Below are 16,506 nucleotides of genomic sequence, written 5' to 3'. Positions count from 1 at the left end.
AAAAACTATACATACCTCGGCCTAAACATCAGCGCCACAGGTAACTTCCACAAAGCTGTGAACGATCTGAGAGACAAGGCAATAAGGAACAAAATATTTGACATATATATTAGGATCTTGCTAAACAATACTTGAATCAGTTATAGAACCCATTGCAAGCTGGTCCTGGGGCTCTGTTCACAAACACACCCCACAGAGCCCCAGGACAGCAGCACAATTAGAACCAACCAAATCATGAGAAAACAAAAAGATAATTACTTGACACATTGGAAAGAATTAACAAAAAAACAGAGCAAATAGAATGCTATTTGGCCCTAAACAGAGAGTACACAGTGGCAGAATACCTGACCACTGTGACTGACCCAAAATTAAAGAAAGCTTTGACTATGTACAGACTCAGTGAGCATAGCCTTGCTATTGAGAAAGGCCGCCGTAGGCAGACATGGCTCTCAAGAGAAGACAGGCTATGTGCTCACTGCCCACAAAATGAGGTGGAAACTGAGCTGCACTTCCTAACCTCCTGCCCAATGTATGACCATATTAGAGAGACATATTTCCCCCAGATTACACAGATCCACAAAGAATTCGAAAACAAATCCAATTTTGAAAAACTCCCATATCTTTTGGGTGGAATTCCACAGTGTGCCATCACAGCAGAAAGATTTGTGACCTGTTGCCACGAGAAAAGGGCAACCTGTGAAGAACAAACACCATTGTAAATACAACCCATATTTATGCTTATTCATTTTATCTTGTGTCATTTAACTATTTGTACATTGTATATATATATATATATGACATTTGTAATGTCTTTACTGTTTTTAAACTTCTGTATGTGTAATGTTTACTGTTAATTTGTTGTTTTTCACTTTATATATTCACTTTGTATGTTGTCTACCTCACTTGCTTTGGCAATGTTAACACATGTTTCCCATGCCAATAAAGCCCTTGAATTGAATTGAGAGAGAGAGAGGAGAGCGAGAGAGACAGCCAGATGGCCAGATCTTGGGTTTACTTTTTCAATGTGTGTTTTCTCTCCAAAATGAACATGTAGATGATCTGGAAGTAGGTGCAATCTACTATCTACTTATTAGGGCTGTCAGAGTTCATCAGTGCAATCTACTATCTACTTATTAGGGCTGTCAGAGGTCACCAGTGCAATCTACTATCTACATTTTAGGGGTGTCAGAGGTCATCAGTGCAATCTACTATCTACTTATTAGGGCTGTCAGAGTTCATCAGTGCAATCTACTATCTACTTATTAGGGCCATCAGAGGTCATCAGTGCAATCTACTATCTACTTATTAGGGCTGTCAGAGTTCATCAGTGCAATCTACTATCTACTTATTAGGGCTGTCAGAGTTAGTTAACTGTTTGTAATTTTAGTGCCCCTTTATTTTATTTTTAATGTGATTCATCTCATTTTCTGAAAGTGTGTAAACAGTACACTGTACACTGAAAACATCCCAAATACATCGGCTATACAGCCAGAAACAACAACGAGATGTCAAAACAAGTCGACATTGAGGTTAAAAGAAGGTTGGCTTTATCAATGTACCATATTTTTTTGCTTTTCATTACTTTGGACAAAATTAAGAGGTCAATATTTTATCATAAGGATTTTTGATTAAAAAAATATATTTTTTAAATCACATCAAATTCTGTGATTAACTCAATTAAAAAAAAACTTGTTTGAGAACCCTAGTTGTATATGTTTTAATAAATCTTCAAGGTGTCATTGAATAAAAGATTGAAACAGCTGCGTTCCAGTGCTGAATTAATGATGTAATTACTGTTTTCACCTCTTTTGTCGTCTTCAATCCGGGTACTTCAAGGAAACACTAGATGGCGCTAATGGACACTCCAGCTCAGAGGCATTCATTTCGTTTCTCTGCTTCTGGCGTAGTGTATTACCGTGTATAAGACAGCATGTGAGAAACCTTGCCGAACACTGGACAGTAATTATACATGAATACAGAGTCGGTATGGTTACGTTGTCTATGGTGACCTAGTAGTACATACTGACATAACACAGCACTTCAGGGTTTTTATATGGCACAGCTCATTGCTTTGTATACAGCTGCAACAGCTGCAATAAGGTCACACACACACACACACACACACACACACACACACACACACACACCACATCACACAAGGACTTTATTTGACACCCCCGACCGAACGCAGGCAGTGTGAAAGGAAGAGGAACATACACCTAGAGGGTAAGAAACTAAATATTGGTGTTGATTGTGAAAAATGCTTTATTAGTTCACTTCAGCTCGTAGTCTCACTCCATTTTCAGAGGAGAAAGCAGTTTAGTGTCAGGTCTGATGCTGTTGGATGTTCCTGGATAATCCACAGGAACAACTGCAAAGAGACTCATACAACGTGACAGGTGCCCTACGCTGTATCCCAAATAGCAACCTATTCTTTATATAGTGCACTGATTTTTATTAGGGTAGTGCACTTTAGGAGGCCATTTGGATCCTACAGCTATTCTTAACTTTTGCACACTCTCAGTAAAAAATGAGGGTTTGACTTTTTTTTTTTACAATGTTTTTATTAAATTTGTACCTTTATTTAACAAGGCAAGTCAGTTAAAGAACTAATCCTTATTTACAACGACGGTCTACTTTTAATTAAGGGATAACAATATGGTAGTTTCCATGGGTTCAAAGGAAGACAGCTCCTACCGACTGCTCCCTCGTAAAGACCTTCTTCCTTTATCGGTCTAACAGCATTCAAACTAGAAGATAGTGAAATACAGAATGTGAGTATTACCTGCTGTAAATCTTTCAGTTTATATTTACAAGACAGGCAAGACTAGTATGCTGCAAGCAATGGTTTAGTCAATAGTATTTTAAGGACAAAGGACTGGAATTTGAATGCTTTTTGCCAAATAGAATCAACCCCCCCCTTCTCTCTCTGTCAAAGGCTCCAACCAGAGAAGAAGAAGATACAAATGGAAGATACCATTGACACCGCCATGGGGGTGTTATCTTATCAGTACCTGGCGTCCAATGACAGTTTACTTTTCAACATCACACCAACCTACTTCACCCCCCCCTGCCACCCATAATAGACCAGACCATCAGCTTCACCATCATAGTAGCCCTCTTCATCACCATGGTTTCACTGGGCTGTACCATGGAGGTGTCCAAGATCAAGGTGATTCTCATGATGGTGTTCATATCTAGTTTCTGGTTGTTTCAGACTTTTTGTGGTTAATTTCATTGTCTTTCTTTGATGTTTTTTTGTGATTAAAGCAGTTAAGGTTTATGAAATGTATACAAATGAAATATTATATTCATAACATTTAATATTGTTATTAATCTATTTCTATAGACCCAAATCCTGAAACCTAAAGGAGTAGCCATCGCAGTGGTGGCCCAGTTCGGAGTAATGCCCCTCACTGTAACGGCTTTCTTCCGTTGAAGGAGAGTCGGACCAAAATTCAGCGTGGTTGGTACGATACATCTTTAATAAAAAACACAAACAATACCGAAACAAAAAACGGAATGTGAAAACCTATACAGCCTATCTGGTGACAACTAACACAGAGACAGGAACAATCACCCACCAAATACTCAAAGAATATGGCTGCCTAAATATGGTTCCCAATCAGAAACAACGATAATCACCTGATTCTGATTGAGAACCGCCTCAGGTAGCCATAGACTATGCTAGACACCCCACAAAAACCCCATTTCAAAAACGCACCACAATAACCCATGTCACACCCTGGCCTGACCAAATAAATGAAGACAAACATACATTACTTCGACCAGGGCGTGACAGAACCCCCCCTAAGGTGTGGACTCCCGGACGCACATCAAAACAATAGGGAGGGTCCGGGTGGGCGTCTGTCCACGGTGGTGGCGGCTCCGGCTCGGGACCCCACTCCATCAATGTCTTAGTTCCTCACCCTCGCCGCCGACCATGGCCTAGTAGTCCTCACCCAGAACCCCACTGGACTGAGGGGCAGCTCGGGACTGAGGGGCAGCCCGGATGACCAGGGATGTTCTCAGGCAGTAGGGATGACCAGGGATGTTCTCAGGCAGTAGGGATGACCAGGGATGTTCTCAGGCAGTAGGGATGACCAGGGATGTTCTCAGGCAGTAGGGATGACCAGGGATGTTCTCAGGCAGTAGGGATGACCAGGGATGTTCTCAGGCAGTAGGGATGACCAGGGATGTTCTCAGGCAGTAGGGATGACCAGGGATGTTCTCAGGCAGTAGGGATGACCAGGGATGTTCTCAGGCAGTATGGATGACCAGGGATGTTCTCAGGCAGTGGGGATGACCAGGGATGTTCTCAGGCAGTAGGGATGACCAGGGATGTTCCCAGGCAGTAGGGATGACCAGGGATGTTCTCAGGCAGTAGGGATGACCAGGGATGTTCTCAGGCAGTAGGGATGACCAGGGATGTTCTCAGGCAGTAGGGATGACCAGGGATGTTCCCAGGCAGTAGGGATGACCAGGGATGTTCTCAGGCAGTAGGGATGACCAGGGATGTTCTCAGGCAGTAGGGATGACCAGGGATGTTCCCAGGCAGTAGGGATGACCAGGGATGTTCTCAGGCAGTAGGGATGACCAGGGATGTTCTCAGGCAGTAGGGATGACCAGGGATGTTCTCAGGCAGTAGGGATGACCACGTGTTTGTTCTCTTTTTTATTTTTTATTTTACCCCTTTTTGTCCTCCCTAATTTCATGATATCCAATTGGTTGTTACAGTCTTGTCTCATCGCTGCAACTCCCGTACGGACTCGGGAGAGGCGAAACACAACCCAACCAAGCCGCACTGCTTCTTGACACAACGCACATCCAACCCGGAAGCCAGCCGCACCAACGTGTTGGAGGAAACACCGTACACCTGGCGACCTGATCAGCATGCACTGCACCCGGCCCGACACAGGAGTCGCTAGTGCACGATGAGACAAGGATATCCCTGACGGCCAAACCCTCCCTAATCCAGACGACCCTGGGCCAATTGTGCGCCGCCCCACGGGCCTCCTGGTTGCAGCCGGCTGCAACAGAGCCTTGGCTCGAACACAGAATCTCTGGTGGCACAGCTAGCACTGCGATGCAGTGCCTTAGACCACTGCACCACCCGGGAGGCCTGACCATATGTTTTGATAAATGTGTGAATTGGACTGTTTTCTTGTCTTGCTAATCATTCAAAATGTAACAAGTAATTTTGGGTGTCAGGGAAAATGTATGGAGTAGAAAGTACATGATTTTATTTAGGAATGTAGTGAAGTAAAATTTGTACAAAATATAAATAATAAAGTATACATACCCACGAAAAACTACTTAAGTAGTACTTCAAAGTATTTTATACTTTACACCACTGCTCCTCCCTAGCTCTAACTGTCCTCCTTTCTCTCCCCCCCCCCAGAGAAGCGGGTGTACGAGGCAGTGAAGTCAGAGGAAGCCAGCCAGCCCAGCGATGTGGCCATTTGATCAGATAGAATTCAGAGTGACCAAATGATGAAAGACAAGCATTGTAATTTTGAATTCCGTAAAGTGAGTGTGGAAGAGGTGAACAAATGATTGTTGTCTATCAACAATGACAAGCCACCGGGGCTCTGACAACTTGGATGGAAAATGACTGACAGACGATATTGCCACTCCTATTTGCCATATCTACAATTTAATTTAATTTAAAGCCTACTAGAAAGTCGCTGGTGTGCGATGGGACAAGGTTATCCCTACCGGCCAAACCCTCCCTAACCCGGACGATGCCAATTGTGCCTGGCCCCACGGACCTCCCGGTCGCGGCGGGTTACGACAGAGCCTGGGCGCGAACCCAGAGTCTCTGGTGGCACAGCTGGCGCTGCAGTACAGCGCCCTTAACCACTGCGCCACCCAGGAGGCCCATACAATGTTGTTTTACAGTAAACAAATTGACAACAGACTTTCAGCACACCTATAGGGAAGACACTCAACAAGCACAGCACTTACACAAATTGATGATTGATTGAGATAAATTTATGATAAAAAGATTGTGGGAGCTGTCTTGTTAGACTTCAGTGCAGTTTTTTTCTTTTCTTTTGCCATTATTGACCATTGTCTGCTCCTGGGTAAACTTGTATTATGGCTTTACACCCCCTGCTATAATGTGGATAAAGAGTTACCTGTCTAACAGAACAAAGAGGGTACTTTTAAAATTCTTTTAACGACATGCCACTAGTTTTGAGTAAAGCCAGTGTGTTTATGTATGCAGATGCTGCAGACACTACACACGGTCAGCTACTACAGCGACTGAAATGACTAACAGTTAACAAAGAGCTGCAGTTAGTTTCGGAATGGGTGGCAAGGAATAAGTCAGTCATAAATATTTCCTAAACTTAAACCATTGTGTTTGGGACAAATCATTCACTAAACCCTAAACCTCAACTTTATCTTGTAATAAATAATGTGGAAATTGAGCAAGTTGAGGTGACTAAACTGTCTGCAGTAACTGTCATGGTCAAATCATAATGATGCATTAGTAGCTAAGATGGTGAGAAGTCTGTCCATAATAAAGCGCTGTTCTGCCTTCTTAACAACACTATCAACAAGGCAGGTCCTACAGGCCCTAGTTTTGTCACACCTGGACTACTGTTCAGTCGTGTGGTCATGTGCCAAAGGGACTTAGACCATTGTAATTTTTCTCAGAACAGGGCAGCACGGCTGGCCCTTATATGTACACGGAGAGATAACAATAATATGCATGTCAATCTCTCCTGGTTCAAAGTGGAGCAGAGACTTCATTACTACCTGTTTCTGTAAGAAAGTGTTGACAAGCTGAATGCACTGAGATCCAAGGTACTATTCATATAATTAATTAAAATGTCTTTATTTGAATGGCATGATCAGTGGAAACTAAGATTTAAAAACTGGACACAATTTGGCTGCATGGCCTTCGTCAGGGAGTACAAAGATATGCATTATCCTCTTTTGAACAGCTTTTTTCCAATCAACGCTGATTTGAAGCCGGAGTGATTACAGAAATTCACTGGACACCTAGTATGTAACACTATACACATTAAAAGGTGAAAGATTGTAGATACGGTATCAAGAGTGAAAATCAAGGCTAGAAGTTGTCTGTCTAAACTACTGACAGCCATACATACCCCACAAGACATGCCACCAGAGGTCTCTTCACAGTCCCCAAGTCGAGAACAGACTATGGGAGGTGGACAGTACTACATAGAGCCATGACCACATGGAACTCTATTCCACATCAGGTAACTGATGCAAGTAGTAAAATTAGATTTAAAAACAGGTAAAAATACACCTTATGGAACAGCGGGGACTGTGAAGAGACACAAAGGTACAGACACCTGCACACAAACATTGTAATATTGTTGTATGGTGGTATTATACACCACATATGTGCAATGCAGAATGTAACTATGATGTACTGTGTTATCATGTAAGTGCCTTAATGTTTTTGTAGCCCAGGCAGAGTGGCTGCTGCATCGGCTGAACTAACAGGGATCCCTAACAGTCACAGAATGTTCCGGAATTCTTGCTCCGAATGATCAGCATCTCTCTCCGATTGATCAGCATCTCTCTCCGATTGATCAGCATCTCTCTCCGATTGATCAGCATCTCCCTCCGATTGATCAGCAGCTCTCTCCGATTGATCAGCATCTCTCTCCGATTGATCAGTATTTCTCCGATTGATCAGTATTTCTCTCTGAATGATCAGCATCTCTCTCCGATTGATCAGTATCAGCATCTCCCGATTGATCAGCATCTCTCTCCGAATGATCAGCATCTCTCTCCGAATGATCAGCATCTCTCTCCGATTGATCAGCATCTCTCTCCGAATGATCAGTATTTTTCCGATTGATCAGCAGCTCTCTCCGATTGATCAGCAGCTCTCTCCGATTGATCAGCAGCTCTCTCCGATTGATCAGCTCTCTCCGATTGATCAGCATCTCTCTCCGAATGATCAGCATCTCTCTCCGATTGATCAGCATCTCTCTCCGATTGATCAGCATCTCTCTCCGATTGATCAGCATCTCTCTCCGATTGATCAGCATCTCTCTCCGAATGATCAGCATCTCCCTCCGATTGATCAGCATCTCCCTCCGATTGATCAGCATCTCCCTCCGATTGATCAGCATCTCCCTCCGATTGATCAGCATCTCCCTCCGATTGATCAGCATCTCTCTCCGATTGATCAGCATCTCTCTCCGATTGATCAGCATCTCTCTCCGAATGATCAGCATCTCTCTCCGAATGATCAGCATCTCTCTCCGAATGATCAGCATCTCTCTCCGAATGATCAGTATTGATCAGCATCTCTCTCCGAATGATCAGTATTTCTCCGATTGATCAGTATTTCTCTCTGAATGATCAGCATCTCTCTCCGATTGATCAGTATTTCTCTCTGAGCATCCAGAAACAATCACATCAGTCTGATTATTTACCATGAACCATTACATATAATAATAATATATAATATATAATATGTACAGTCGACTTGAAAACACCCCCAGTAACTGCATTTACAATCGGAGTCTCCATTGATGGTGAAGCACGGCTGCTGTAGTCTTGAACAGGTGGAGCGATTGCGCCAATTGACTACTGTATGACACATTTCCGGAATGAAATTGGTAATTAAAAGTACGTACCGTCTGTACTACACGTGTATTTATGATCAAAGGCAAGCTAGTGCAGTATGTCTGTGTGTACAAGCTATAGAAAACATTGTAATAAGTGACGTTTTAATACTGAACGTTTCAAACAATAAAAATATAATTTAAATCCACGACTAAGAACATTTTACAAACAGTGGCACAACTCTTTGTGGAAGTTTAAATTTATTCTCAAGTTCTGACATACAAAATGCCTTGGACGCTTTATTTTAAAACGGTTTTCATTTGTCGTTTGCTGTGTCTTGTTCTTTTTGCAATTAAAGTACAAACTACAACCCTCATATTGAACACGGAGAGAGAAAAACAAAAGACTTCATTTAGCATTAAAAATAGTTATCTTCCAAACTATTCTCTAGGTTGTGTCGACGCTTCATTACCTTGTGAAAGGAAACGTGTATAATGCTTTATAGAAACAAAGAGTACAGACAGACAACCACTCCGTTAAAACCTTCAATACAAAACGGGTTAAATAATAACGCAGCCGGCCACAATGTTTTCATCAGACGTCTTAAACGAGGACCTTTATTGCCGCCACAAAAAAAACAGATCACAATCTGATACCCCCCCCCAAAAAAAGAAGAATGAAGTTCAATCAAATAAATCACAGCATAAAACTAATCAAACCCCCCCCCCCCAAAAAGAACCCTACACTGAGATCAGAATGGTTCGACCCAAAACCTTAGCCAATCACATTCATAACAGGACTTGAATTCTCAACAGCTCATGATATCAGAGCTGACAAACAAAATCCGGTAGAGGGGGGAGTCGCCACACGAGCGTTGAATGATAAAAAATATATAATGTAATACCTTACCAAGAATTACATCCATTATTACAAATAAAAATACTAACCAAAACCCCCAGAAGGTTTTAGACTTGATGCTCAAATTGAAAACGAAGCCCTCATTGTGTTCACAGCAAGAGCCACGCTTTCACAGAGAACACCCACCATACAAAAGTAGGTCAAAGATCAGCTATGTCAGAAGAGAAGAGCGGAGGGAGGGAGGAAACATGGAGGGGAAAATACAGGGACACCAGGCAAGAACCGCTGGGTAAAACAGTTCCTGCCCTGTCCTGTTTTGTCTGAATGTGAGTATTTATGTACGAGGTGTGTGTTTATTTTAAAATGTGTATACTCCTGCGCTAGGTGTTCTCAGTACTCAGTGGCGGCTGTCTGTAGACGGAGAGCGAGAGCCACGAGACCTGGAAGGAGACCTGGAAGGCGCACGCTGTGCAGGGGGAGGGGAGTGGGGGGAGGCAGACTTGCTGGGCTTAGAGGCCCGTTTAGAGGAGGAGGAAGAGGTCTCTTTGGCCCTCGGGGGTGGGGAGCCAGGGGCAGCAGCACGGGGCGCTGGGGAGCCGCTGTGGGAACGAGAACGAGAGCGTTTGTAGTCCCTCTTGGGGGAGCGTGCTTTGGGGGAGTGGGACCTGGAACGACGAGGGGTCCTGGAGCGGGACGGGGACCGGTTACGAGAGCGAGAACGAGAAGAGCTCTCTGAGCGGGAACGACTCCTGGAACTCCTGGAGGAAGAGGGGAAATGGTGAAACCAACCGTATCATCAATTTACTGACACTGTCGTCCTCAGTTCCTTAGAGGAAACACTAGTAGAAACATCGAGAAGGGCTTTTTCTCCAGACCACTCACCTCTTCTTAGCTGCCTCGATTAGCTTGATTTTCCTTCCATTGATCTCCTTGCCAGACAGCTTCTCAAGGGCGTTTTTCAGGTCGCTGTAAGAAGCGAACTCAACCACTCTGAAGACCGACATGTCAAAAACAACAGGTCAGTGGAATACAACTGACGTGGTGGGTTGAATGTAAAACGTTTTAGGAGTAGGTGGATGTCTGTGAGATTACACGTAGAGAAAGAACAGTATTTTATTATTCTTACCCTTCGTTGAGCTTGGGGCGATGGGCATCCGCAAACGTGACTTCCCCAGCCTGTCTCATGAAATCCTTCAGGTCCTACACAACGACAGGCCAAGTTAGGACCGGAACAGGACAACACTGTCATCATAATGTATCATATTCACCAACGAGAGAAAAAAAAAAGGTTAGATATCATAGGAGGAACTACAGAGACTAACAGGGACGACGAGAGGGGTCCAAGAACCTCAAGAGAATTACTAGCTGCCTGGTCCAAAGTCATTGTGTTAAAGTAGTTGTTCCATTTAGGTTAGGTGTCTGTGTGCATGTTGATGTACGGGACAAGCCAAATGGACAGAAACGGTTTGGAAAATGTCACACACATCCTTCAAGAAACTCCTTTGCTGCGAGGCGAAAAGAGCTTGTCAAAAGGAAATGTGAATAAAAAAATCTTCCTGGAAGTACATAAAAACACTCTCTAAATTGGGTCTGTAAAATAGAGGAAGATAAAAAAAGACAAAAAAGATGTCAGGTTGATGTAAAAAAATATAATATTTTGAATTAAAAGTATATTCTTGGACCCCACTCACTTTAAACAACTACATAGAACAGTTCAAATAGAACATACTGAATGTATAGGAGCAGCTAGGAGGGCTCCTAGCTAGGAGCCGAGGGCAAAGGGCTCCCTGCCCCCTAACACCTGGGATGGGTACCATGTCTAGGGCTCGGCACCCTGCCCCTCCCCCCTCTCAGGCTCAGTACAGAGGAAGAGAGGAAACCAATACCTGAGACCCCCCTTGGAGCGGGCCGCAGCAGACTCTCCTAGTCCACCATACCATCATAACCACCTTGATCGCACCTCGTCATCCAACCTTGACCTCTCGTGACCTCGCTCAGCAGATTTTTATCCACCTCTGGGCACCGCTCACGATGTGCGGACGGAATCACAGCACACGGGGAGGGGGTGAGGGGGGGGGGGTGAGGGGAGGGGGTTGTATGGATCGATTGAAGCCTCTCAAATTTACGAACCACCATCGATCAGGCCAAGAGCCACCATCAACACCATCATCGACTCTCTTTCCTCTCTTTCTGCCCATCTGCCTCTCTGTTTGCGATTTCTCCCTCTCTGTCAGCACAGCGCTCCCGCCGTTGAACCCCCCCACCACCAGGGGGGGGGCAGCGAGTGCGAGCGAAGTGGTCCCCGGCCACGCCAGTGCTTCTAGAGCAGAGTGGGTAGTGGGACCCAGGGGGGGCGGGGTGGGACCTCACCCCCAACCAAGCGAGGGAGGGAGCACTCATACGACCAGCAGGAGGATACCAACTAGGAGTAGGCCGACAGGCACTCTGGCTGGCACGACATGGCTCAACCCAGAGAGAGGGACCCTGATTGGGTTAACTCCACCATAAGAAGCGCTCTCGTCCATACGACACAACAGTCAGGCTGGCAAATAAAGGGGTGAAGAATTGGTTAAAATAAAATAAATAAACAAGACAAATTAGTGTTGTTTTTCCCTCTCTTTTGTATCTAATCAAACCGTATTCTTTAGATACAGTAAATATCTATGGCTGGTTATTTTCACTGGAAGCTCTCAGGAGAGAGCTAGATGGTCTCATTTCTCCTTTACAAGTGATTTGAACTATAAGAGGCTATGTACTGAGAGCCCAACAACACATTTGGCTAGTGCTGCTGATTTTCATATGCATGTGCTCTCAGCCCATTAAAATATTATTACATTCTCGCCAATAAACGTAGGAAAAAAACATAACTGAACTTCTTTACCTGGAGTGAACCAGGCAGTTGCCTTGAGATCATTACTAGTGAAGATAAGGTATAAAGCTGAGCATTGTCACCCTCTCCCTCTGATTACTCAGCACCTGGTGTTGTTACTAACAGGCAGGTACGGTAGATGAGCAGACACGCCCAGGTAAGGAACTCACCTGCCAGCTGACGCGAGATGACAGGTTCTCCACGATGAGGCGGTTCTCCGTACGCATCGGAGGAGGATTCCTACTGTGGCGGGAGAGAGAGAAAAGTATGAAAACCTTGCAGATAATCTAGAACCGTGGTTCCATAACAGTGGGCTAAAAACCCATTGGTGAGTCATCCACAGCTAGTTCCGTCCTTCTAGCTGAAGCTTGGAGTTCATCCTGACTAGTAGCCTATTACTTTTTGTTGTAGTGGAAGAGAGAGAGAGAACACAAGCACCTCAAGTGCTGATCTAGGATCAGTTTCCCCATTGTCCATTCACTATAGTTTAACATCCTTAACAGACCCTAGATCGACACGCCTATTCAGATTTTCTATATTCAGACCCATGATTCTGACTAGAAATATCAAATAGTACCACCGGTATTAGAGTCAATGACAAAGAACAGTGTTGCCCCTCCCACTGAGCTGATAGTTTGCTGACCTCCTAGATTTATATCCATTGCACATTTCCGAAAGGTGCCTTGTGTAGACAGAATGTTGAACAAACTGTCCTTTGAACTTACTCTGCCGGTGGTCCACTTGGTTGGTTGGTCCTTATGGAAATTTGAGACAAAATATCCACAGGAACGTATCATTAAAACATACTTTTTATTTTAAAATTCTGGTACCGGCGTCGATATTTCTATCACCTGATATATGCATGCCCCCGTATGTATGCATTTACATTGTGTATGCGTGCCTCAGGGGATGAACAAACAAACTATGAAAGCCAAACACAGAAAGCAGAGTTTTGAAGTTGGTTTAATAATGTTTTTTTTTCTCTCCTTGGGGATATTTTGTCTAAAATTTCCTCTTGTAAAAAAGGGACTGTACGGTCTTGTGAAATCTATTTGTTTAGCGACTAGTGTGGGTAGTCCACACTGAGAATTGTAAGAGAGGCTAGCTGATAATATTTAAGTCCACGTACCTCCGACTATCCTGGGAGCCACGGCCATAGCGATCTGGGAAGCGGCCTCCTCCTCCTCCTCCTCCTCCCCCTCTGTCACCACCACGTCCTCGCCCACCACGCAGGCGCACACGAGCATGTTCAATGGTCACCCTGAGAGAGAGAAAAAAGAAAGAAAAGAAGAGGCCTTAAGACACAGAACAGGTTATGGAATGCTGTTATAATAACCCAGGACTATTTATTGATACGTGAGCCAACGTGGTGATGTGTAAATGTCCATCATGAACAGAGATACTGCTTTACCTCTCGTTGCAGAGCTCCTTGCCGTCCAACTCATAAACTGCATCCTCAGCATCCCTAGGATCATCAAACTCCTGCAGAACAGACTATAACATTCAGACTATCTATTCTAGACCTCCTGTCTACAAGGTTTTATAAACCATGCAACTAGCTTATGGTATCAATTATCTAGTAAGTAGAGGTCATTATTGAGGGTTCAGATATGTGCCTCATGGTGTGTATACTGAACCCCCAAAAACTAAAACCTGTATGGGAGTCCACACTGCACTTAGCCAAGACCTAACTGCCTCCTTAACCTGGGGCCAAGAACAACGCAGTGTGAAATGGTCCTTCTGGTAGCTCAGTTGGTAGAGCATGGCGCTTGTAACGCCAGGGTAGTTCGATTCCCGGGACCACCCATACGTAGAATGTATGCACACATGACTGTAAGTCGCTTTGGATAAAAGCGTCTGCTAAATGGCATATATATATGAAATGACATGGTGTGTGTGTGTGTGTGTGTGTGTGTGTGTGTGTGTGTGTGTGTGTGTGTGTGTGTGTGTGTGTGTGTGTGTGTGTGTGTGTGTGTGTGTGTGTACTTTACCACAAAACCAAAGCCCCTCTTGAGGTCGATGTCTCGGATGCGGCCGTATCCTTTGAAGAATCTCTCTACGTCCTTCTCTCTGGCGGACGGGTTCAACCGGCCGACAAATATGCGGCAGCCACTCATTCTGCCTGTAAAAGATGTCTATCCGAAAACAGAGTAAATCAAATGTATCATTTAAAAATAATTCCCTAAAATGACACGTTTTGAAACAACAACAAAAACAAACAACAAAAAACACCCACTATGTGGAAGGAATGTTGTAAGAAACTCAAAACGACACCATAAATATGTTATGCGTAGTTAAAATGCTACACCCACAACATGAGCAATTTTAGCTAACTATAATTATATATAGTACACAAATTAGGAGTTTAAAATAAAAGTATACACTATTTTAGATGCCTAAAACGTGATAAACAGCGTATACTCATCCCGGAGGTTTTAAAACCGAGCGTTTATTGTGAGCTGCGACACAGACATTTTTAGGAGGGGGCCTTGTGATTGCATTTTGCAAACGCAAGATAAACAAACTAGCTTGTTAAAAACATTGTTTCCCTACTGGCAATTCTAGTGCAATAATGCTGTTAAAATGAGTTTTTCGTCCATTTAAAAATTGTACAATTGTTAATATACCTTTGTGTTGGTTTTTTTTTTCCTTCCTTCGGAGGGATTGTCTTGCTGCTTTTACTGCGAGAAGGACACAAAATGGAGCCCGTTTTCTCTCGGCTTTTCAATGACACGCTGCAGTACCATCTCTCTGCCGCTAGATGTCACCCATTCACACGGTTCACCATCTACAATGTAGATTCTACATCAAACAATGGTTTGGTGTTCGTTCGTCACAGGACAGGGTGCAACGGGGTGGGTGCAGTATCATGATAATATGACTGACGGACAGACACACATTCGCCCTTGTACACTCAGGTGTGGTTGTCCTGGAGTGTCCTTGAGGTAAGTAGTCGACAGGCGTTTCCACACATGGACATATTGATCTTTTAGTCTGCTTACTTTTTTTTTACTACATTACTATTATTATGTCAGTCTTTGGGCCGTTGAATAAAAAAAACATTTAAAAACACAGTTTTGACCTATTTTAGGCACCAATTCAGCTGTTCTTAAACCTTCATCTATTTTATGTTCTACAACATTTTTGAGTAACAAAATACAACATATGGCTGGAACTATCTGGGTAAATTTAACACAAATACCAAGTTACATTTTTTTTGGCCATGCAGTGTAAGTGGAAACGATGTTCAGCTGAATTCTCATTTGTAGTGGACCTGCATTCCTTTTCAGTATAGACATGTCAATATTGCTAGCCTCCCAAATTGCTCTATATTCCCCTACAGTGCACTACTTTTGACCAGGATCAAGGGGCTCAGGCCAAAGTAGTGCACTTTATAGGGAATAGGACCCTGGTCTATATTTTACCTTTATTTTACTAGGCAAGTCAGTTAAGAACAAATTCTTATTTTCAATGACGGCCTAGGAACAGTGGGTTAACTGCCTGTTCAGGGGCAGAACGACAGATTTGTACCTTGTCAGCTCAGGGATTCGAACTTGCAACCTTTCGGTTACTACGCTCTAACCGCTACACTGCCGCCCTAGTGGAATAGGGCTCTGGTCAATAGTAGTGCACTATATAGGGAATATGGCTCTGGTCTATAGTAGTGCACTATATAGGGAATATGGCTCTGGTCTATAGTAGTGCACTATATAGGGAATAGGGCTCTGGTCTAAAGTAGTGCACTATATAGGGAACAGGGCTCTGGTCTATAGTAGTGCACTATATAGGGAATAGGGCTCTGGTCTATAGTAGTGCACTATATAGGGAATAGGGCTCTGGTCTAAAGTAGTGCACTATATAGGGAATAGGGCTCTGGTCTAAAGTAGTGCACTATATAGGGAATAGGGCTCTGGTCTATAGTAGTGCACTATATAGGGAATAGGGCTCTGGTCAATAGTAGTGCACTATATAGGGAATAGGGCTCTGGTCTATAGTAGTGCACTATATAGGGAATAGGGTGCCATTTTGGATACAGGCAATATGATTTTCAATGTAAAAAACTAAATCAGGTCTCACACATTTCAAAAGAAAGCTTTAATAAGAAATAGTTATGTACACATGGTAGAATTAAATTAAACTTTATACAAATATTAAAATACTATCTTCACGCCCATTGCAATGTACAGAGGAAAACCAAAACATGAAATCATTGAAAT

The 16,506-nt window shown here is 43.5% G+C and overlaps 1 protein-coding gene and 1 long non-coding RNA gene across 3 annotated transcripts; one reads left to right on the top strand and one right to left on the bottom strand.

Moving 5' to 3' along the window:
• The first annotated feature begins 2,132 nt into the window (after positions 1-2,132).
• LOC123995947 lies at positions 2,133-5,609 on the top strand. Its single transcript, XR_006831915.1, has 5 exons — positions 2,133-2,226; positions 2,649-2,774; positions 2,939-3,172; positions 3,350-3,470; positions 5,402-5,609. It is a non-coding gene; the product is annotated as an uncharacterized LOC123995947 (long non-coding RNA).
• Positions 5,610-8,803: 3,194 nt separating this feature from the next.
• Positions 8,804-15,040, bottom strand: LOC123995410 (serine/arginine-rich splicing factor 5-like). 2 transcript variants are annotated; one of them, XM_046298993.1, is made up of 8 exons: positions 14,917-15,040; positions 14,281-14,424; positions 13,701-13,771; positions 13,419-13,550; positions 12,460-12,532; positions 10,547-10,620; positions 10,303-10,410; positions 8,804-10,178 (listed from the first exon to the last, which is right to left on the bottom strand). In XM_046298993.1, the coding sequence occupies exons 2-8, from the start codon at positions 14,404-14,406 to the stop codon at positions 9,818-9,820; spliced, it is 945 nt and encodes a 314-aa protein (XP_046154949.1). In that variant the 5' UTR covers positions 14,407-14,424; positions 14,917-15,040; the 3' UTR covers positions 8,804-9,817. The 2 variants fall into 2 exon arrangements, with proteins under 2 accessions (XP_046154949.1, XP_046154950.1); XM_046298994.1 differs by having other exon boundaries at positions 12,460-12,529.
• Between the last annotated feature and the right edge of the window lie 1,466 nt (positions 15,041-16,506).

The sequence above is a fragment of the Oncorhynchus gorbuscha genome, linkage group LG14 (assembly GCF_021184085.1).
Source record: "Oncorhynchus gorbuscha isolate QuinsamMale2020 ecotype Even-year linkage group LG14, OgorEven_v1.0, whole genome shotgun sequence".
Taxonomy (NCBI): Eukaryota; Metazoa; Chordata; class Actinopteri; order Salmoniformes; family Salmonidae; genus Oncorhynchus; species Oncorhynchus gorbuscha.
The sequence above is the reverse complement of the archived record's forward strand: the minus strand, read 5'-3'. Positions and strand labels throughout refer to the sequence as shown.

What these genes read in the sequence shown, in the direction of transcription:
- LOC123995410 (XM_046298993.1), bottom strand. Translation starts at nt 14,406, where the DNA reads ATGAGTGGCTGCCGCATATTTGTCGGCCGGTTGAACCCGTCCGCCAGA. An exon ending in AGAGGGGCTTTGGTTTTGTG is followed by an intron (nt 13,772 to 14,280) that starts GTAAAGTACACA and finishes TCTGTTCTGCAG; the next exon opens with GAGTTTGATGATCCTAGGGA. An exon ending in GGCTCCCAGGATAGTCGGAG is followed by an intron (nt 12,533 to 13,418) that starts GTACGTGGACTT and finishes CTCCCGCCACAG; the next exon opens with TAGGAATCCTCCTCCGATGC.